Source organism: Cebus imitator, unplaced genomic scaffold, assembly GCF_001604975.1.
Source record: "Cebus imitator isolate Cc_AM_T3 unplaced genomic scaffold, Cebus_imitator-1.0 Scaffold41, whole genome shotgun sequence".
Lineage (NCBI taxonomy): Eukaryota > Metazoa > Chordata > Mammalia > Primates > Cebidae > Cebus > Cebus imitator.
Window position 1 is genome coordinate 2,764,861 of NW_016107356.1, and position 21,669 is coordinate 2,786,529.

Here is a 21,669-nt window from a genome sequence, read left to right on the forward strand (position 1 = left end):
TTTTGCCCAAGCTGGAGTGCAGTGACTCGCTATCAGCTCACTGCAACCTCCACTTCCTGGGTTCGAGTGATTCTCCTGCCTCAGCCTCCTGAGTAGCTGGAACTACACGCATGTGCCACCATGTCTGGCTAATTTTTGTATTTTTGGTAGAGACGGGGGTTTCACCATGTTGGCCAGACTGGTCTTGAACTTCTGACCTCAGGTGACCCACCTGCCTCGGCCTCCCAAAGTGCTGGGATTACAGGCGTGAACCACCATGCCCAGCCCTTACTGTTGTAACTTCTTCCTCTCCCTGTGTTCAAGTGTTCACTAGGTATTTCTGCTTCCTCTATGCCCCTCTGAGATATTTCTGACTGTAAATGCCCACACATCTACATTTTTAAATTTCCTGGAATATTATTATTCTCTGACTCCTTGTCACCCACATCTCTGGTCTCATTTAATGCTAAAATTTCTGGAAGAAACATTTTTGTGGAAAAAAGGCTTTAAGAGTCCGTTTTTTTTCTTTTAAATTCTTTAATATATTTGACATACTCAAAATACTATGTGTAACACTTACATAGGTTGTAAAAGAAGAATATAGTGCGTTACAGCCCACAGAACTAGAATCCTACAGATAACTTGCATCTACTTGTATTTTTCTCCTCTATCCCAGCCCTGTCCCTTTCAGTGGTAAATACTATCTAGAGATTTGTGTTTGTACAAATATGTGGCCAGGCGCGGTGGCTCACACCTGTATTCCCAGCTCATTGGGAGGCCAAGGCAGGCGGATCTTGAGGTCAGGAGTTTGAGACTAGCCTGGCCAATGTGGCGAAACCCCGTCTCTACTAAAAATACAAAAATTAGCCAGGTGTGGTGGTGGGCACTTGTAATCCCAGCTACTTGGGAGGCTGAGACAGGAGAATTGCTTGGATCTGGGAGGCAGAGGCTGCAGTGAGCTGAGATCGTGCCACTGCACTCCAGCCTCGATGACAAGAGCAAGACTCCATCTCAAAAAATAATAATATAGGTGAGGGGGAAGAAGGCAGCAAATCACACTGCCACGAGTGTACCTATGCGACAATCTTGTTCTTCACATGTACCCCAAAACCTAAAATGCAATTAAAAAAAGAAAAAAAAAGAATAATAATAAACAATAAATAAATAAATACAAATATGTTACATATATCCTTTTAAATAGCTGTTTAGTATTATTTAGTATTTTTTTTTTGGCTAATAAAAATGGTGTTGAGGTATTGTAATATAGGAAGAAATATATATTTTGGTCTTCACTCAGCTCCTGGCCAGGGATCCTAAAACCTTTGTAATTTCCTAAGTTATAAGCGCAATCAGAACATCTTTTGTTGTAATATTTATATTTTGTCCTGGGCTCCTGAAATAGCCCCAGAATGAAGAAGATGAAAGGAATATCTTTTGTTAATCATTAAAATTAGCTCCTTTTTTTTTTATTTTTTGAGAGGGAGTCTCACCCTGTCACCCAGGCTGGAGTGCAGTGGTGCCATCTTGGTTCACTGCAACCTCCACCTCCCGGGTTCAAGTGATTCTCCTGCCTCAGCCTCCCAAGTAGCTGGGACTACAGGCGTCCACCACCAAACCTGGCTAATTTTTGTATTTTTTAGTAGAGATAGGGTTTCACCATATTCTTGAACTTCTGACCTTGTGATCCATCCACCTCGGCCTCCCAAAGTGCTGGGATTACAGGCATGATCCACCATGCCTGGCCAAAATTAGCTCCTTTTGACCACACCTGAGATTATGTTGATGAGTGACTTTTGGAAAGCCCCTAATGATGGGGGGCTGGTTGTCAAGGGAATGGATCACGTGATTACACGGCTGGAACTTAAGCCTCCTGACCACCCTCTCCCCAGGCAGGAGAGAGAGGCTGGAGATTGTTGGGTCCATCACCAATGGCCAGTGACTTAATCAATCATGCCTGTATCATGAGACCTCCATAAAAGCCCTCCAACAATGGGGCTCAGAGACCTTTCAGCTCAAGGACTCCGTGGAGGTGCTCAGTGGGTAGAGCCTCTAGGCTGGGCGCAGTGACTCACGTCTGTAATCCCAGCACTCTGGGATACCGAGGTGGGAAGTCAGGAGTTCGAGACCAGCCTGGCCAACAAGGTGAAACCCCCATCTCTACTAAAAATACGAAAAAGTTAGCTGGGTACAATGGCAGGCGCCTGTAACTCTTACTACTGAGGAGACTAAGACAGGAGAATCGCTCGAACCCAGGAGGCAGAAGTTGCAGTGAGTCAAGATTGTGCCATTGCACTCCAGCCTGGGGGAAAGAGTAAGACCCCATCTAAAAGAAAAAAGAGGGTGGAACCCCCAGCAAGGGCACGGGAGCTCAGTGCTCCATCCCCAAACCTTGCCCTGTGCATCTCTAACATTCGGCTCTTCTTGAGTTGTATCCTTTTATAATAACCAAAAATCTTGTAAGTAAACTGTTTTCCTGAGTTCTGTGAGCCAGTCTTGCAAATTCTAGAACCCAAGAAGAACATCACAGAAACCCCCAATTTATAACTGGTCAGTCAGAGGCCCAGGCTTGCAGTTGGCATCTGATGATGAGGGGGGGAAGTAGTCTTGTGGGACTGGGCCCTCAGCCTGTGGGAGCCGTACTCACTCCGGGCACTTAGTGTCAGAATTTAGATAAATTGTAGGACACACAGTTGGTATTTTCAGGAACCGGAGAATTATTTCTTTCAAGTCTACACCCAGAAGAGGGATTGCTGGGCCGCATGGTAGTTCTATTTTTAATTTCTTTAGGAAACCCCATACTCTTTTCCATAATGCCTGCACCAAACCACATTCCCACCAGCAGTGTAGGTGGGTTTCCTTTTCTCTACAACTTCTCCAAACTCTTGTTACTTCTTGTCTTTTATTGGAAGCCACCCTAACAGGTGTGAGATAATATCTGCTTGTGGTTTTAATTTGTATTTCCCTGACAATTAGTGATGTTGGGCACCTTTCCATATACCTGTTGGCCTTTTTGTTTTTTTTCTTGAGATGGAGTCTCGCTCTGTCACCCAGGCTGGAGTGCAGTGGCACACAATCTCAGTTCACTGCAACCTCTGCCTCCCCAGTTCAAGCAATTCTCCTGCCTCAGCCTCCCTAGTAGCTGGGATTACAGGTGCACGCCACTGTACCTGGATAATTTTTGTGTTTTTAGTAGAGACAGGGTTTTACCATGTTGGCCAGGCTGGTCTCGAACTCCTGACCTCAGGTGACCTACCCACCTCGGCCTCCCAAAGTGCTGAGCCACCATGCCCGGCCTGTTGGCTATTTTTATGTCTTTCTTGGAGAAATGTCTATTCAGGTCCTTTGCCCACTTTTTAACTGAGTTATTTGCTTTTCGCAGTTGAGTTATGTAAGCTCCTTACATATTTGGATATTAACCTCTTATCAGATATATGGTTTGAGAATGTTTTCTCCCAATCTGTAGGCTGCCTTTTCATTGTGTTGATTGTTTCCTTTATTGTGCAGAAGCTTTTTAGCTTGATGTGCTTCCATGTGTTTATGTTTGCTTTTGGTGTCCTAGCTAATAAATCACTGCCAAGACCAAGGTCAAGGAGGTTTCCCCTCGGGGTTTCTTCTAGGAGTTTTGTGGTTTCAGCTCTTACATTTGGTCTTCAATCTGTTGATTTTTGTGTATGGTGGAAGATAGGGCTCAATTCCATTCTTTTGCATGTGGATATTACATCTATCCAATACCTCAACGCCGTTTATTGAAAAGATTATCCTTTCCCTTTAGTATCTTCATGGCCCCCTTGTTGAAAAGTTAGTTGATGGTATATCCTTTGGTTTGTTTCTAGGCTTCCTATTCTGTTCCATCAGTCTATGTGTCTGTTTCTATGACAGTATCATACTGTTTTGATTACTATAGCTTTGTAGTAGATTTTGTGATTAAGTAGTGTGATGCCTCCAGCTTTGTTATTTTTGCTCATTGCTTTGGCTAGTCAGGGCCTTTTGCAGTTCCATATGAATTTCAGGATTGCTTTTTCTGTTTCTGTGGAAAATGTCATTGGAATTTTCTAGGGATCGCATTAAGCCTATAGATCGCTTTGGGCAATATGAACACTATAACAATATAAATTCTTCCAGTCCCTGAGCGTGGGATACCTTCTCGTTTATTTGTGTCTTGCTCAATTTCTTTTGTCAATGTGTGTATAGATTTCTGTGTACAGATCTTTCACCTCTTTGGTTAAATTTGTTCCTAAGTAATTTTTTATGCTATTGTAAATGGGATTTTTTTCTTGCTTTCTTTTTCAAGTAGTTTGTTGTTAGTATATAGGAACACTACTGATTTTTGTATGTTGATTTTGTATTCCGCAACTTTGCTGAACTTGTATGTTAGTTCTAATAGTTTTTGGTGGAGTCTTTAAGATTTTCTATATATAAAAGCATGTTATCTATAAACAGTGACAATTTAACTTCATTCTTTCTGATTTGGATGCCTTTTATTTCTTTTTCTTGCCTAAATGGTCTCTCTGGCTAGGACTTCCAATACTGTGTTGAAGAGAAGTGGTGAGAATGGGCATCCTTGATCTTAGAGAAAAAGCTTTCAGCTTTTCACTGTTGAGTATGATATTAGCTGGGTGATGTCATATATGGCCTTTATTATGTGAGGTACATTCCTTTATACCTAATTTGTTGAGAAAAAAAAATTGATTAATTTTATCTCTACAATTAAGCCATAGCATTTTACAAATTGTGGGAAAAACACACAACATTTGCCATCTTAACCATTTCTTTTTTGAGACGGAGTTTCACTCTTGTCACCCAGGCTGGAGTGCAGTGCCTCCATCTCTGCTAACTGCAACCTCCGCCTCCTGAGTTCAAGTGATTCTCCTGCCTCAGCCTCCCAAGTAGCTGGGATTACAGGCACGTGCCACCGCAGCCAGCTAACTGTTGTATTTTTTTAGTAGAGATGGGGTTTCAATACATTGACCAGGCTGGTCTTGAACTCCTGACCTCAGGTGATCCACCCACCTTGGCCTCCCAAAGTGCTGGAATTACAGGCATAAGCCACCACACCCAGCCTACCATCTTAACCATTTCTGTGTATAGTTTTGTCATGTGAAGGATTTTCATATTGTCTTGAAAACCACAACACAAAACCCATTAAACAACTCCCCATTGCTCTGTCCCTTAAGCTCGTGGCGCCCACCATTCCACTTTCTGTCTCTACGGATTTGACTATGCTAGGTCCCTCACATAAGTAGAATCACACAGTATTTGTCTTTGTGTGACTGGCTTACTTCTCTTTAGCATAAGTCTTCAAGGTTCATCCACGCTGTAGCATGTGTCAGTTCTGAGGAGCTGGACTTGGTCAGAGGAGCAGTGGAGGATCTTAAGCAGGCAGGGAGTGACGAGATTAGAAAGAGCACAGTGGGGCTAGGTGCAGTCGCTCACACCTGTAATCCCAGCACTGAGAGGCTGAGGAGGGTGGATCACGAGGTCAGGAGTTTGAGACTAGCCTGGCCAACATGGTGAAACCCCATCTGTACTAAAAATTCAAAAATTATCTGGGCATGGTGGCGGGCACTGTAATCCCAGCTACTGGGGAGGGTGAGACAGGAGAATCACTTGAACCCAGGAGGTGGAGGTTGCAGTGAGCCAAGACTGTGCCACTGCACTCCAGCCTGGGCGACAGAGTGAGACCCCATCTCAAAAAAATAATAATAAAATAAAATAAAAGAAAGAAAGACCACAGTGGAGAGCAAAAGGGAGAACCATCTGAAGGGGAGAAAATGGAAAGAAGGAGTCCAGTGAGTCCTTTTTAAGGCTGAATGATATTCCGTCCTATGTATATACCATATTTTATTTATCCATCCATCCATCCAAGGACTTGAGTTGCTTCCACCTCTTGGCTGTTGTGAATATGCCGCTATGAACATGGACATGAAGTCATGTGTTTTCTCCTCTTGCTTCTGCGTCCATTTTAGTCTCTTTCTTGTATCTCACAGCCATGGGTTCTCATGCACTCATGTATCCCACTGCTAATGCATCCTCCTCCTTTCCTCCTGGATCATCCACTTCAAGACTTCCTTCCCCTGAGCAGCTAGCTCCAATGCCTCCTGGTGAAGGCACCAGGAGTAGGCCCCAAGAGCCAAGGAGGAGCTTCCGAAGGGATGGAGGTTATAACAATGCCTTTGTTTATTCGTCCTGTAATTCTTTGAGCATTTTCTGAGCATCAGGACCAGTGTAAGGTGCTGGGAGCAGGAGCTCCCTCTCTAGTCTGGTGACAGAGGAATGAGCAAATAAGTAGAGCCACACAGTCAGAGCAGTGCACAGAACAGTAGAAGCCGAGAGAAGGAAACCGCTGACCGCCACCCAGGAGACGGTACAACTGAGAAGACAGGGGAGAAGGAAGTATTTCCTAGCAGGAGAGGAGCATGTGCAAAGATAAAGAGATGACAAGAATCGCAGCCTAGCTTTCTGGGGCTGCAGTGAGACCTGGGGGCTGTGGCATAGGCTGGGCTGGGAGAATAGCAGCTGTGGAGAGGCTAGGAAGGTAGAAAAGGCAAGTCACGTGGGGTCTTGTGCACAGTTCTGAGGAGCTGGACTTGGTCAGATGGGTGGTGGGGATCTTAAGCAGGTAGGGAGTGATGCGATTATAAAGAGCACAGTGGGCTGGGCTCAGTGGCTCACCCCTATAATCCCAGCACTTTGGGAGGCCAAGGCAGACAGATCACTGGGGATTAGGAGTTCAAGACCAGCCTGGCCAACACGGTGAAACCCCGTCTCTACTAAAAATGCAAAAATTAGCCGGGCACGGTGGCAGGCACCTGTAAGCTATGTGGTAGGCTGGGGCAGGAGAATTGCTTGAACCTGGGAGGTGGAGGTTGCAGTGAGCTGAGATTGCACCACTGCACTGCAGACTGGGTGACAGAACAAGACTCTATCTCAAAAGAAAAGAAAAGAAAAGAAAAGAAAAGAAAAGAAAAGAAAGCACAGTGGAGAGCAAAGGGAGAACCATTTGAAGAGAAGAAAATGGAGGAAGGGAGTCCAGTGAGGAGACTTGCTGCAACACTGGCAGGGCTGGAACTGAGGCTGTGGTGGGAGAGGAGGAGGAAACGATGGGAACACAGAGGAGGTGAGGAGCCAGAGGAGGCGGCAAAGAGCAAAGGCGATCAGTGCACACGGCGGAGTGCCCAGAATGGCCAGTGCTGAAGGCAGCGATCCGGGCCTCAGCTCTCAATGGTTGGTAGTGACAGGGGTGGCCTCGGGGCCGGATGGAGTGTGTAGGAAGGAGAAGAGAGCCCAGACCCAGTGCCTTTTGTGGGGCTCAGTGCAAAATGAAAACACAAAGCCCCTTGTCCAAAAAGATATCAGAATTTGGGCCAGGGACAGGAATGAGCTTACTCTTGGTGGGCAGGCCTGCAGAGGGCACTGGGATAGAAGAATCAGAGACCACCAAGGAGATGGGCACGAGGGAGCTGAGGTCAGTGAGAACTCCCTCACCATGGGCATCTAGGCACCGGAAGTCCCAGAGATAGGGAACAATTAGGACCAGCCCTCATCTCTTGGACAGGATAGTGATGGGTCCCTGTGATCTCAAAGGGATCAGTTTTAGGGTGTGTGTGGGACATGGGTACATTAAGGAAGGGAGGGGACAGGATGGGGGCGGAGATGCAGTGGAGGCATAGAGACCCTGAGCTCCTCTGTCACCCAGGCTGGAGTGCAGTGGCGCAGTCTTGGCTCCCTGCAACCTCCACCTCCCAGGTTCAAGTGAATCTCCTGCTTCAGCCTCCTGAGTAGCTGGGATTGCAGGCACATGCACTATGCCTGGCTAATTTTCATATTTTTAGTAGAGATGGGGTTTCGCCATGTTGGCCAGGCTGGTCTCAAACTCCTGACTTCAAGTGATGCACCGCCTCGGCCTCCCAAAGTGCTGGGATTACAGGAGTGAGCCACCATGCCTGGCCAGAGACCCTTTCTAGAAGCCTGGCTGTGAAGGAAAAGCATAAGACTGGAGAGACGTCCCGGGAACTGTTAGTTCTGTTAGAACTGTTAGTCCTGTGCACACATGCACAGGACTTCGTGTGGCTGGGGTCCCTGCCACTGTGCCTTCATACTCTCCCTGAGCTGCCCGTTTTCAGAGCACCAGCACTTGGACGCTCTGGGCATGAACCCCTCACGCGCGTCTCCAGATCTGAGCCTTTTCTTCAAAACCTTGACCCACCTCACATGCAGGACAATTTCTTTTTTAATGAATGTATGATCTCGTCCTTCAAACTGCCTGCTTCTAACAACTTCCCCTCCACCTCTCAATAGACCACTGTTTCCGCAGCCCTGCAGCTTAAGGTCTGTAATCATCCCTGATGGGTCCCTCACCCACCCTTTCATGGAGACCGGGATCGTGGAGCTCAGAGACCAACCTGCAGGCCCCATTCTTCTCTAGCTGTGTGAGGTTACTGACCCTCCCTGTGTCCACTTTCTCAGCCACAAAATTGACATATGTGTGTGTGTGTGTGTGTGTGTGTGCACAAGTGTGTATGTATTACAAATAACCTATCTCATAGTGTAGTTCCCACACCTGGCCCACTGTAGTAGCCTAATACTTTTTATTATTGGGCCAAGTGTGGGAATTAGATGATGAACAAAACAAAAATGGCCTCTCAGCAAACAAGTGCTGAGAACAGGGTTTTGCCATGTTGGCCAGGCTGGTCTCGAACTCCTGACCTCAGGTGATCTGCCTGCCTCTGCCTACCAAAGTGCTGGGATTACAGACTTGGCCAGGCTCGGTCTCCAACTCCTGAACTCAGGTGATCCGCCCGTCTCTACTAAAAATACAAAAATTAGCTGGGCGTGGTGGCGTGTCTGTAGTCCCAGCTACTCAGGAGGCTGAGGCAGGAGAATCGCTTGAATCCAGGAGGTGGAGGTTGTAGTGACCGAGATTGCGCCACTGCCCTCCAGCCAGGTGACAGAACTAGCATCAGTCTCAAAATATAAAAAATAAAAAATTTCAAGATGGTGCCAGCACAGCACTAAACCCAGCTCCAGGACTTATCGGACAGGACCATGATGCTGGCTCTGCCCATCTGGGGTGCTTTAATGAGACAGAAAATAAGCAGAGAAACTATTCATTTGACTTGACTCCAGCTGAGCATATTTATTTACCAAGAATGCCATAGGCTATGTGGTAGCCCTGTGTGGGATGCAACATGAAATTCTTCTGGGCGTTTCCTGCCTTTCAGATTGCTTGTCTTACTCAGCTTTGCAAGTCCTATCCCGAAGGTGCTATGGGAAGCAGAGATGCAAAATCGTCATCAACAATCACCATTTTGGAAGCCCCTGTTTGCCAGGCGTGAAAAAATACCTCACTGTGACCTACGCATGTGGTAAGAACACACCCCCACCCCACCAGCTGCCCAGACACGCTGTCTCTTTTTGGGAAGGGTGGTGATCACGTGAATGGCAGGAGTTTGCCCAGAACAAGCCAAACACTGCTTCTCCTGAAGCTGTTTGGTCATCCCAGGTACCTGAGAGCCCCTTTTTCTTTCTTATTCTTGTTTATCATAGTCATGTCAGATAAGCAATAGAATTTTCTTTGGTCAAAATTTGTGTAAAAGCGCCTTTAGCAATCAGATTGGCAGCCAGTTGGGAGGGTGGAGAAAGAACAACCCAATGGGGTAAACTGATGTCGCTGAGGGCAGGGATTTTCATCTGGGTTCATAGGAGGCTCTAAAATGTATTGAGATGTCATGCGAGTTCACAGCAGGGGTGTGTGTCTCCTGCGTATCCTTCCAGGACCGCTTTTAGCCCCGAAATGACTAACTAGCTGGACTGCCAACAGCTATTTTATCTACAGACCCACGGTGTTGAATCAACAGATCAAATGCTTACCCTAAAACAATAAAAACATTACAGGACAGCATAACTTTGTTTTCCTGCTGTCTTTAAATGATAAAATGAAATGCCTTCTTTGTTTAGATTCTAATTTCATAAAGCAAATCAGCAGTTTATTATTTTCTGAGGATACTATGGATTTCCAGTTTGTAATACTAATATGTTGACTGGTTTTTTCTTTCTTCCTTTCTTTCTTTGAAATAAGCATAAAAGCAAATGGAAAGCAAAGAACATTATAATTGAAGAACCTGATACCTATTCTCTTGGAAATCTCTCTTTGCCCTGCCAAACATTCCTAGCCATTTTATTTCTGTAACAGCTTTTTTGAGATACAATCCACAGACCGTGCAATTCACCTGTTAAAACATACAAGTCAATGGTTTTTAGTATACGCACAGAATTGCCTGCCATCATCACAATCAATTAAGAACATTCTCATCCCCCCCAAAAGAAACCTTGTATTCTTTAGCAGTCAGCCCCCCGAATCCGCCCACTACAGCTGCTCCAGCCCCAAGCAACCTCCCATCTACTTTCTGTCTCTATGGATTTGCCTCTTCCAGACATTTTCCAGAAATGGAATCTACAATGTGTGGTACACTGTGCCTGGCTTCTTTACTTAGCATCTGTTTTCAGGGTTCATGCATGTCGTAGCATGTCTCAGTACTTTATTCTTTTTGGTGGCCTAATACTATTCCATTGCATCCTCAGCCTTTTATATCCTGAACTAAAAATGTTATTCTCTGCAATAGCAATGCTGTCACAGGTATGATGAAATGACTACATAAATGTATTACCAAAATAATGGCACCCACTCTTACATCACAGGAATAATGGCTTTACCTGCTCTGTCTTTATTCCTGCTGCCATGTCTAAGCAGTCCTAGGTAGCATGAGGCATATTTTGGCTGAGGTTCCCCCAGAGGCCAAAAAGGTCACTCTGAGGACATCGTTGGATAGCTCACCTGGCAGAGCAGAGGATGGTAGACTGGATATGGGCCACTCTGAGGTCCCAGTAGTTTCAAGCCTCTTCATCTGAGTGTTGAATAAGAATCAGGACTTGGCCGGGTGCAGTGGCTCATGCCTGTCTGTAATCCCAGCACTTTGGGAGGCTGAGGCAGGCGGACCTAAGGTTGCCTAAGGTCAGGAGTTCAAGACCAGCCTTACTAACATGGAGAAACCCCATCTCTACTAAAAATACAAAATTAGCTGGGCATGGTGGTGCATGCCTGTAATTCCAGCTACTCGGGAGGCTGAGGCAGGAGAATCACTTGAACCCAGGAGGTGGAAGTTGCAGTGAGCTAAGATTGCACCATTGCACTCCAGCCTGGGCAACAAGAGGGAAAAAACTCTGTCCAAAAAAAAAAAAAAGATGAAGGACTTTAGCCTCCAAATAAGGTGCAGTTTCAGGTGGGGACCGGGAAAGCTGAGACACCTCTGGGCTGGGGCCGCCGTGGCCCTGGGAACAGAGTGTGTTCCAGTGAAAGGAGACCAGTTGATGGGCACAGTGACAGCTAAATCTGGAGATATATTCAAAGTTGATGTTGGAGGGAGTGAGCCAGTTTCTTTGTCTTACTTGGCATTTGAAGGTGCAACTAAAAGAAACAGACCAAATGTACAGGTCGGAGATCTCATCTACAGCCAATTTGTGGTTGCTAATAAAGACATGGAACCAGAGATGCTCTGTATTGACAGCTGTGGGTGAGCCAGTGGGATGAATGTCATTGGACAGGATGGTCTGCTTTTTAAAGTGTCTGGGCTTCAGTAGAACACTGTTAGCTCCAGGTGGTAAAATCATACGGGAAGTGGGAAAACTCTATCCACTGAAGATAACTTTTAGAATGAATGGAAGAATATGGGTTAAGGGAAAACCCATCCTGCAGACTTTAATTTTGGCAAACATTTTAGAACACATGACATGAGATCAAAGAAAACAAATCTTCAGATAGGCAGAAAGTTGATATAGGTGGACTTTTTAAAATGGGTCAGTTGAGCCAAGAATCATGGGTTTCCTGGGAAAAACTTTTTCAGGTGAACCTCTCCCCATGAAGATACTCAGAAGACAAGGTATGAAGGTACAAATTATCTTATTAGAGTCCTAATTGAAATATTTTTATAAGTAAGTTGCTGGTTTCACTTCTGCTCTTGTGGGAGAAAAAATCATTACAGAATCGTTATGTATTGTTTGTTCTGTACAATAACATTTACTAAAACATTTTTGTAAAAGGTGCAGTTTCTAGTGTGCTTTCAAGGATGAGGCAAGAACAGTATAGCTGAGGCTCTTCTTAGCTAATTAAATTAGTCTGTTGTCATGCTGCTGATAAGACATAACTGAGACTGGGCAATTTACAAAAAAAAAAAAAGCAGGGGTTTAATTGGACTTACAGTTCCACATGGCTAGGAGGCCTCACAATCATGGCGGAAGGCAAGGAGGAACAAGTCCCATCTTATGTGGATGGCGGCAGGCAAAGAGCGCTTGTGCAAAGAAATTCCCAGTTTTTAAAACTGTCAGATCTCGTGAGACCCAGTCACTCTCAAAAGAACAGCACAGGAAAGACCTACCCCCGTGATTCAATCGTGTCGTACTGGGTCCCTTCCACAACACATAGGAGTTATGAGATTTGGGTGGGGACCCAGAGCCAAACTATGTCACTAATGCTGAGATGAAGATGAGCTTTCGGGGCCTAGGGGTCACATGTCCCCCTTCAAGCTTTTCTTCCTTCCATCATTCATTCAGCATATTGTTCTTTGTGTCAGGAGCTGTGCTGGGTGCCAGGGATTTTGTAATAAACAAAGAGACACAGACAGGATGCAGTGGCTCATGCCTGTAATCCCAACACTTTGGGAAGCCGAGGTGGGTGCATCATCTGAGGTCAGGATTTCAAGAGCAGCCTGGCAAACACGGTGAAACCCCATCTCTACTAAAAATACAAAATTATCTGTGAGGTCAGGAGATCTAGACCATCCTGGCTAACACGGCAAAACCCTGTCTCTACTAAAATACAAACATTAGCCAGGTGTGGTGGCGCATGCCTGCAATCCCAGCTACCTGGGAGGCTGCAGCAGGAGAATCACCGAACACAGGAGGGGGAGATTGCAGTGAGCCACTGCGCTCCAGCCTGGTTGACAGCAGTGAAACTCTATCTCAATTTTTTAAAAAAAAGAGAGAGGCACAGTCCTGTTTTCATGGGGTGAACAGCTGAGGGAGAAAGGCAGGCATTAAACAAATAGCCAGACACATCATTATGACCTACTGTGACAAATGCTATTTTAGGAAAGGGCAGAAGACTGTAACAGTGGAGGGGACCTAATTTAGCTTGGGGGGGTGGTTTAAGTCTTCCAAAGAGAACCCTCCCTTAGGGTGAACACTAGGGTATGCACAGTAGCAGCACGCTTGGGGATGGGCAGGTGGCAGCCGAGACACTGAAGTGCTGAGTGGGACAGGAGAGGCGCTGATCAGGGTCCTGCAAACAGTAGGAGCTCCATGAAGAGTGGTTCCTAGTGTTTTCACTAACGTATCTGAAGCGGAGAAGGGCAGTGACCTATCACTCCCCAGTCCCCGACCTCGTTCTGAACCAGTCTAAAACAAAGAGATGCAAAAATCTGACAAGTGTGTGGACACCTGTGATTTTAAAGGTCCTAAAATATTCTGTGGATCTCAGAGCCATTTTCACATAGCAGATGCGCGCATTCCCTGCAGGGGCCTCTGGCAGACACTGGCAATTTCATCTTTTGACTTCCTGGTTATTCTGCAAAGTGCATCCTAGAATGCCCTTCCTTTCCGAGCTCCTCTACAAAATTCTGATTCTTTCTCAAACTGTAAAGGCTCTGGCATTTGTCAAGAGCCAAGGCCCTCCTGTAGCCTTGTTCTCGTAATTTGAGAACATGCCAAGAGACAGACATGAGGAAGAAGTGCACTGCTGCCAGGAAATCAGGGCATCTTTCTCAGGGCCCAGAAAAGGACAGGTAATTAAAGCAGAAAGCAGTTTGCAGCAGCTCAGCTCAGCTCTCGGGTGCTGCCATGGTCCCAGGATGAGGGACATGCCATGGTCCCAGGATCAGTGTCCCTGTGGACAGCCCAGGGACATTCCTCGAAGATCCTGGAAATCATCAGCCACCTCCAGTAACTCCGTGGGCCTCCCTGGAAAGTCTCCCTTGCTGCTGATGGGCTCGAAGGCGCCAGGGCCTCCTGTACGTGGAAGACCCCCATCTAGGAATGTCCTGTGGTTGTTGAACCTGGGACATCCCCAGATGAATTTAGTGAAGCCCTCCGAGAAAGGAAACAAGGTTTTCTTGCTATTGAAGATGTCCCCTCCACCGCCGTTCTTTTTAAAAAAGCAGTGTAGTTGAATTTGCAGTTTGTTTTGGCTTTCTTTCCACTTCCTGCTGCTGCTTTTCTGAGATCTCGGCTGGGCTGAAGAACAAACAAAAATAAGCCATTTTCTGCAGCAAGAATATTTGGTTTCCTCGCCCTTCCCCCAGCCTGCCGCGGTGTACTCGGCCTGCAGAATTCCTGCTCTGCCCTCTGTTCCTGTCATCTGCCGGCTGCCTTGGCTGCGGATTCTGACCTCCCAGGGCTTCTTCTTAGGGTCAGTTCAGCAGAGTCAAAAACCACCTTCAAAGGAATTGGTCAGGCGGCCATCCGCATCTGCATTTTTCTGTAGTTCTTTCTGACAATATTCAGCAAATCACTCTAGCACAGTCTTCAAATTCTCTTCAGATTTATGATGGTAACAGAGGCGAAGAACTTGGGGCAGAAAGCAGAAGAGTAGGAGCTGGGAGAATTTGGTGGTGGATTTTGACCTGGTCACAGTCATTTAGCTTTACTAAGTCCGGGAAAGCTCATCTTCAAAGCTAACCACCCTATTTTTTTTCTTTTCTTTTTTTTTTTTTTTCACAGAGTCTTGCTCTGTCACTCAGGTTGGAGTGCAAAGGCACAATCTCAGCTCACAGCAACTTCTGCCTCTTGATTTCAAGTGAGCACGTCCAGCTAAGTTTTGTATTTTTAGTAGAGATTGGGTTTCACCACGTTGGCCAGGCTGGTCTCGAACTCCTGACCTCAAATTATCCACCTGCCTCAGCCTCCCAAAGTGCTCAGATTATAGGCGTGAGCCACCACACCCAGCCCAGAGTTAACCACTCCACTGAGGTGTTGTTTATTTACCTTAAAACTTCTATTACAAGTGAATACAATTCAATGATTTTTAGTAAATTCTGAGTTGTGTAACAATCGTCACTACTCTCCAGTTTAAATCAGAAAAAAAAAACACAACATTTTCACAATTCCCCAAAGCTCCCTTGTGCCCATTTGCCATCACTCCCCTATTCCCACCCCCTGCTCCTCATCTACTTTTTGTCTCTAGATTTGTCTTTTCTGAATATTTCAACAAATGGAATTACGTAATAGATGCTTGTATGTGTGTGTGGCTGGCTTCTTTAACTAAATGTGATATTTCAGAGGGTCGCCCATGTTGTAGCATGTATCATATCAGTACCTCACTCCATTTTTTTTTTTTTGGAGATGGAGTCTCATGTCCCCCAGGCTGGAGTGCAATGGCACAATCTCTGTTCACTGCAACCGCTGCCTCCGGGTTCAAGCGATTCTCCCTGCCTCAACCTCCCATCTAGCTGGGATTACAGGCGTGAGCCACCATGCTGGACCTTCATTCCTTTTTATTACTGAAGTATATTCACTGGATGGATATATCGTATCATGTTTTTATTCTCCTTTTTTTTTTCTTTTTGAGATGGATTCTTGCTCTGTCACCAAGCTGGAGTGCAGTGGTGTGACCTTGGCTCACTGCAACCTCCGCCTCCTGGGTTCAAGCAATTCTTCTGCCTCAGCCTTCTGAGTAGCTGGGATTACAAGGTGCGCACCACCACATCCAGCTAATTTTTGTATTTTTAGTAGTGATGGGGTTTCACCATCTTGGCCAGGATGATCTCAATTTCTTGACCTTGTGATCCGCCTGCCTCGGCCTCCGAAAGTGCTGGAATTACAGGCATGTGCCACTGCACTGGCCTTGTTATTTTTTTAATATTGCAAAATGGGCCTAAAACCATCTCTCTGGGGCATTTGATGATCACGTGGATACCATTGGGTTGTGTGTATGTATGTGTATTTCACAGGAAGAGTGAATGATTATTGCACTGATTTGGAAAGTGATTTTAAAATCTTATCTACATTGCGTTTAAAAATATATTAAGAGTACACATTTTTAAAATATGCCAAGTATGTAAAATGTTTCTTTTTGGCTTTTAGTTCCCAAGAACATACTCACAGCGATCGATCCAGCCATTGCTAATCTAAAACCTTCTTTGAAGCAGAAAGATGGTGAATATGGTAATTTTTATGGCTTACTACCAGCATTTCTCGTAACGTAAGGGTAGACAGCCCCTGGGTGACCACAGTTGGGCACACCTTGTTAGCATGGAAGGGGCTGTCAGGAGGTGTGTTTGAGGTACCGGTCCTGGTGATGACAGTACTTTGACCAACCCTTGCAAATGGTGAACACCACTTATTTTGGTTTTGATTTTTTTTTTAATCAGAAGTAGGGTACACCTCCTTTCGTTCTCCTCTCACTTCCTAAAAGGAAAATCACTTTGAAAAGACATCCACTCAGAAATAAAATTGGGATTACACAATGAGCTTTGTGCAAAGTTGAGGTCATTGGAACCTGCATGGGCACCAGGGCCAGCTAGGACCTGAAGGCCTCTGTACCTCTGTACACGCCACCTTCCTCCTTAGTTTTCTTTCTTCCTTTCTTTTTTTGAAATGGAGTTTTGCTCTTGTCGTCCAGGCTGGAGTGCAGTGGCACAATCTCGGCTCACTGCAACCTCCACCTCCCGGGTTCAAGCAATTCTCCTCCCTCAGCCTCCCAAGTAGCTGGGATTACAGGTGCTCACCACCACACCGGCTAATTTTTGTGTTTTTAGTAGGGACGGGGTTTCACCACATTAATCAGGCTGGCCTCGAACTCCCAACCTCAGGTGATCCACCTGCCTCAGCCTCCCAGAGTGCTAGAATTACAGGTCTGAGCCACCGCACCTAGCCCTCCCTAGTTTTCATTTGGCTTTTGTAAATGGGGTTGGAAGGGTGGGGCTTTGAGGGGGTTGGACATTTGGATTTTCTTATCAAATCTAGAATGGAATTCAAACCCATGGGGTCCCTGATAGAATTTGCAGAGACGCAGCAGAGCATCTAAGATGTTAGGCTTTGGTGAGAGTCTTTTCTTGTGTTACTTTTATCATATGTATTAGGTCTTTCCCCACTAAGTATAAAAGTGTGCTTGATATGAAAAACACATGAAAGCACCCCTAGTCCAAAAGCTCAGAGAGAACTATTGGTAATGTTCCTCTGTGTCCTTCTAGCTGGTCACCTGGGCTTTCTGGCAGGCTCTGTGTTCCTTAGCTCCACTTCTCTTTTTTTTTTTTTTTTTTTTTTTTTTTATAAATTTTTTTCTATTATTATTATTATAAATAAAGACAAGGCTTTGCCATGTTGCCCTGGCTGGTCTCAAACTCCTGGGCTCAAGCTGCCCACCTCATCCTCCCAAGGTGCTGGGATTACAGGCATGAGCCACCGTACCCGTTCTCCACTTATTTGTCTAACAGGGTTCCCACCTGATCCATGAAAAGCCTGGTCCCCCTGCAGTGAGGGCCTGAGGGCTAGCGCTGTGCCATGTGTCCTGTCTGACATTGCTAGGCATCCCCCAGGCCCCCAGGATGTCCCAACCCAGGCTTGCTTAGCTCCATCCAGCAGTGTAACCAGGATCTAAAAGCAGATCTGCCCCACATTTTGCTATCATTTCCCAAAAAAAGTAGCCCAGTACAACCTCCCTCCCTAATGGAGGCTTATCTTATCTCTAGTCACACAATGGACAGCGGCTTTATGCTTAAAGTGAGATATTATTGGCCAAGCACAGAGGCTCACACCTGTAATCCCAGCACTTTGGGAGGCCAAGGCAAGTGGACCACCTGAGTTCAGGAATTCGAGACCAGCCTGGCCAACATGGTGAAACCCTGTTTTGTATCTTTAGTATCTTTACTGAAGATACAAAAATTTGCTGGGCGTGGTGGTACATGCCTGTAATCCCAGCTACTCCAGAGGCTGAGGCAGGAGAATCGCTTGAACCCAGGAGGTAGAGGTTGCAGTGAGCCGAGGCTTCGCCATTGCACTCCAGCCTGGGCAACAAGAGTGAAAACTCCGTCTCAACAAATAAATAAATAAATAAAATATAATAAAGTGAGATGTTGTTAAGCCTCCAAGGGGCATGATGAATGTCCCTACCTTTAGGATGGGAAAATCCATTTGTTCCCTTTCGCAGTGGAGCGGAAGAGGGGCACCTAAAGTTGGAACCAATTCTTTAAAAAAATTTCTAATCTTTTTTGTGCTTTAATATTTTCAGGGACTGCTTACTATTTAATAAGTGCTCTTCTGGGTTAATCTTCCATAATTTAGCCAGAGGCCCATTCGTTTGATTTCTGTGACTTTTAATTATTCCAGCAGTGCCTGGGGTAGGAGCAGCAGGGGCCTCTTAGGATAGGCGAACTATGAAAAACCGTGATTAATTGGTCTTGCATTTTTCATGAAACAGATATAAACTTCGACCCAAGCGGATCGAGGGTTCTGAGGAAAGATGGAATTCTTGTTAGCAACTCTCTGGCAGCCTTTGCTTACATTAGAGGTAGGTCAATGAATCGAAGCTTCTTAGAGTTCTAATGGATTTACTAAAGTCTTGTTAATAAATGTGCCGTTCACTTATGACACTCAGACAACTAAAGAATGATGACTTCAAGTTTGACATGCCAGCCACCGCCTTCTAAGATTCAGAAACAGGGGCCTGAGTTTAGGCACAGTCGCAACCAGGCGGCCAGTAAGAGAACCACACACACAGACAAAGCCACACTGTTTAGTAGACAGACATTTTTCACTTTTGAAAAGTAGAAACCTGAGGAATGCATTTCCCGGTCTAAAATTTGGGAAGGAACTAGGATTATTGAATTCCAGCCCTGGCTGGGAGAAAAATGAGCCAGAAGGTCACTTAGGAAACAAGACGGATCATACCCCATGAAGACAGAGCCACTTTCTGAGTCATGAGTGTTATTCCTGATGGTTACCAAGGATTCCCTTGTTAATCTTGCCCATGAGGATCAATCAGACTCAGCCCTCATGAATTAGCAGAGCCAAAAGGCTTATACCAAAGCCAGCCACACTGCAGGGCCCTCTTCATTGAGGTGAAGGTGTGTTCAATCTTTCCTCACCACCCTCTCTGCTTAGCTTAAGATAGAATGCATTTTGGAATGTCATCTGCAAGTTTCAGCAATGCCTGCCTATGTTCAGAGAGACAAAAACCAGAGACCTTCAGTAAAATATGTATTAATATAACACATAACAGATTACTATTCAAGGCCTTCTAGAGATGGGACTATTTGGGGTAAGCCTGTCTCAGAGGAAAATAGAGGCTTAGGAAATGTATTTGTCTGTTCTCCTACTACTAATAAAGACATACCTGAGGCTGGGTAATTTCTAAAGGAAAGAGGTTTAATGGACTCACAGTTCCACACGGCTAGAGAGTCCTCACAATCTTGGTGGAAGGTGAATGAGAAGCAAAGTCACATCTTACATGGTGGCAGGCAAGAGAGCGTGTGCAGGGAAACTCTTGTGAGACTTATTCACTATCACGAGAACAGCATGGGAAAGACCTGCCCCCATGATTGAGTTACCTCCCTCCAGGTCCCTCCCATGACACAGGATTATGGAAGCTGCAATTCAAGGTGAGATTTGGGTGGGGACACAGACAAACCATACCAGGGAAGGATCTCAATACAAGAGATGCAGAGTTTAGCCTTGGGGTCCCCTGCTGTTCTATCGTCCTCCCACATCAGGATTCCTCCTGTGTGTGTGTTGTGTGGTTGTTGGTTTATTCTGTGGGTCCTCTCTTTTCTAACCACCTTCTCATTTCCATGTCTTGCTTCTCCTGATCATGGTCAATGTTAAGAACTGTAAGAATTTTTATTGTCAGAAATAGCCCCATATTTACAAAGTCCCTGGAGAGCTTCTTGGAGAAAAGCCATCATGAAAATCCTCCAGAAAATAGCGATCAAAGGGGAATGAGACTGACATTATACTCAGTGAGCTGTGGCCATGCTGTGTGCTTTACCCCAACTGCCTTGTCAGTTCCTCTCAACAACCGCCTTAGCCACCCCAGCTGCCATAACAAAGTACCCGAGATTGGATGGCTTATAGAGCAGACATTGATTTTCTCACTGTTCTGGAGGCCAGAAGTCCATGATCAAAGTATCCACCCATCACTTTCTGGTGAGGGCTCTCTTCCTAGCTTGCAGACAGCAGCCTTCTTGCTCTGTCCTCACATGGCAGAGAGGGACAGACAGAGAGACAGAGACAGAGACATCTCTTCTTTTTATAAAACCACCACTCCTATCAGATTAGGACTCTACCCTTAGGACCTTCTATAACCTTAACTCCTAATGAATGAATTGGGGGGAACACCATTCAGTCCATAGCAAAAACCCTGAGAGAGGGGACTCTGGTCCCCTGTTCTGCACTTGGAGCTGATGGCCAGAGGAGTTGAGCCATTTACCTGAGGACACCATGGACAGTGGCAGGACCAGGATTCAGGCTCAGTTAATACAAGGCTTGAATTCCAGCTACTCTGAATTTTGAGGGCTGAAACCACCACCACCACCCCCACACACACTGATCCTGAGTTGTCTAAATTAGCTTCCCTCCATCCCTTTCTATCCTTTTATGTGATTGTCATTTCCAGAAACCACAGGATAGAGTTAATTGTTTAGGGCTGGTATCTCCTGCTAGAGTCTCAGCTCCATAGAGGCAGGTGTTTGTCATCTTATTTTGTGTCATGTCCCTGTATCTAGCATGTAGTGCTCGTACAGAACAGGTGCACGGTCAGTAGTTAAGGAACAATTGAATGATGACTACTGATCTGGGCTTATGAGCTTTTTCCTGTGCCTTATTGTCATCTAGCATTTGTTATTTATAAGATGTCAAATTTTTTTAAATGTAAGGATTTTATGAACTGTTATTTGGTTTTATTGAGGGGTGTTTTGGGATATTTATCTCAGCAAGCCATGACCACGCCGCCATATGATGTCCAAGAGAAGGAGTCTCCAAATGCACTATGTTGGATGTTAGCTAAATGAAATCACCACAAGAAGCTCGTGACTCAAATCACAGAGGCTCACAAGGTCCCAGATGGAATGGCGCCTCTGGACTTGCCTGCGGGTTTTCTTGGCATGTCTGTGTTGCTGTCTGGGCAGCCACCCTGGATGTGGGTAGCACACATCACATGCTCAGGGGTCCGCGCAGGCCAGTGTGCCACAGAGATGCATGTAGACATCAGGTTGGGCCATTTTGACCTAAACAGGCAGTGGCCACCTGCCAGTGTCACACACTGCTGAGCTCCATCCTTGCTGCTGCTGGAGAGAGGTGCCCAGACAACATTCAGTCACATCCCCGGCCCCACCGTGCACATGTGACCCACGGGCTGAGCTGGGGTCTCTAGACAGCCCCGAAGCAGGAGCAGCTGGGAGCCGAGAGTGTGAGCAGGGCAGTTTCCAGCCCAAACCATCCAAATAGGTGGCAGATGGAGTGACTCCAAAAGCACATCTCCCAGGTCAGGCTGCAAGTAGCTTTGACACAGTAGTGCAGTCCAGTGTACATGGGGACAACAAGAGAAACAGAAATCGAGATACTTGTCCCCTGATATTGAAGCACAGAGGTTGGCAGGAGGGACAGGAGGATGTCCAAGGGTCCCTGGTGAACAGTGTCTTGTGGAGC

The 21,669-nt window shown here is 45.8% G+C and overlaps 1 protein-coding gene and 1 pseudogene across 16 annotated transcripts in view; both read left to right on the forward strand.

The window, feature by feature from the left end:
- The window catches only part of EVA1C (eva-1 homolog C), a 108,994-nt gene that overhangs the window by 77,842 nt on the left and 9,483 nt on the right, over window positions 1-21,669 (forward strand). For 9 of the 16 annotated variants that reach the window (XM_017526124.2, XM_017526120.2, XM_017526121.2 and 6 more), the window contains 3 exons: window positions 9,201-9,344; window positions 16,111-16,191; window positions 18,446-18,535. The exons of 1 other annotated variant lie outside the window; for it this stretch is intronic. In XM_017526124.2, coding sequence (XP_017381613.1) covers window positions 9,201-9,344; window positions 16,111-16,191; window positions 18,446-18,535 — 315 coding nt within the window. The remainder of the gene's footprint in view (window positions 1-9,200; window positions 9,345-16,110; window positions 16,192-18,445; window positions 18,536-21,669) is intronic. 6 more of the 16 variants (XM_017526122.2, XM_017526127.2, XM_017526128.2 and 3 more) reach the window with 4 other exon arrangements.
- On the forward strand, window positions 11,192-12,056 carry LOC108302500 (annotated as a pseudogene).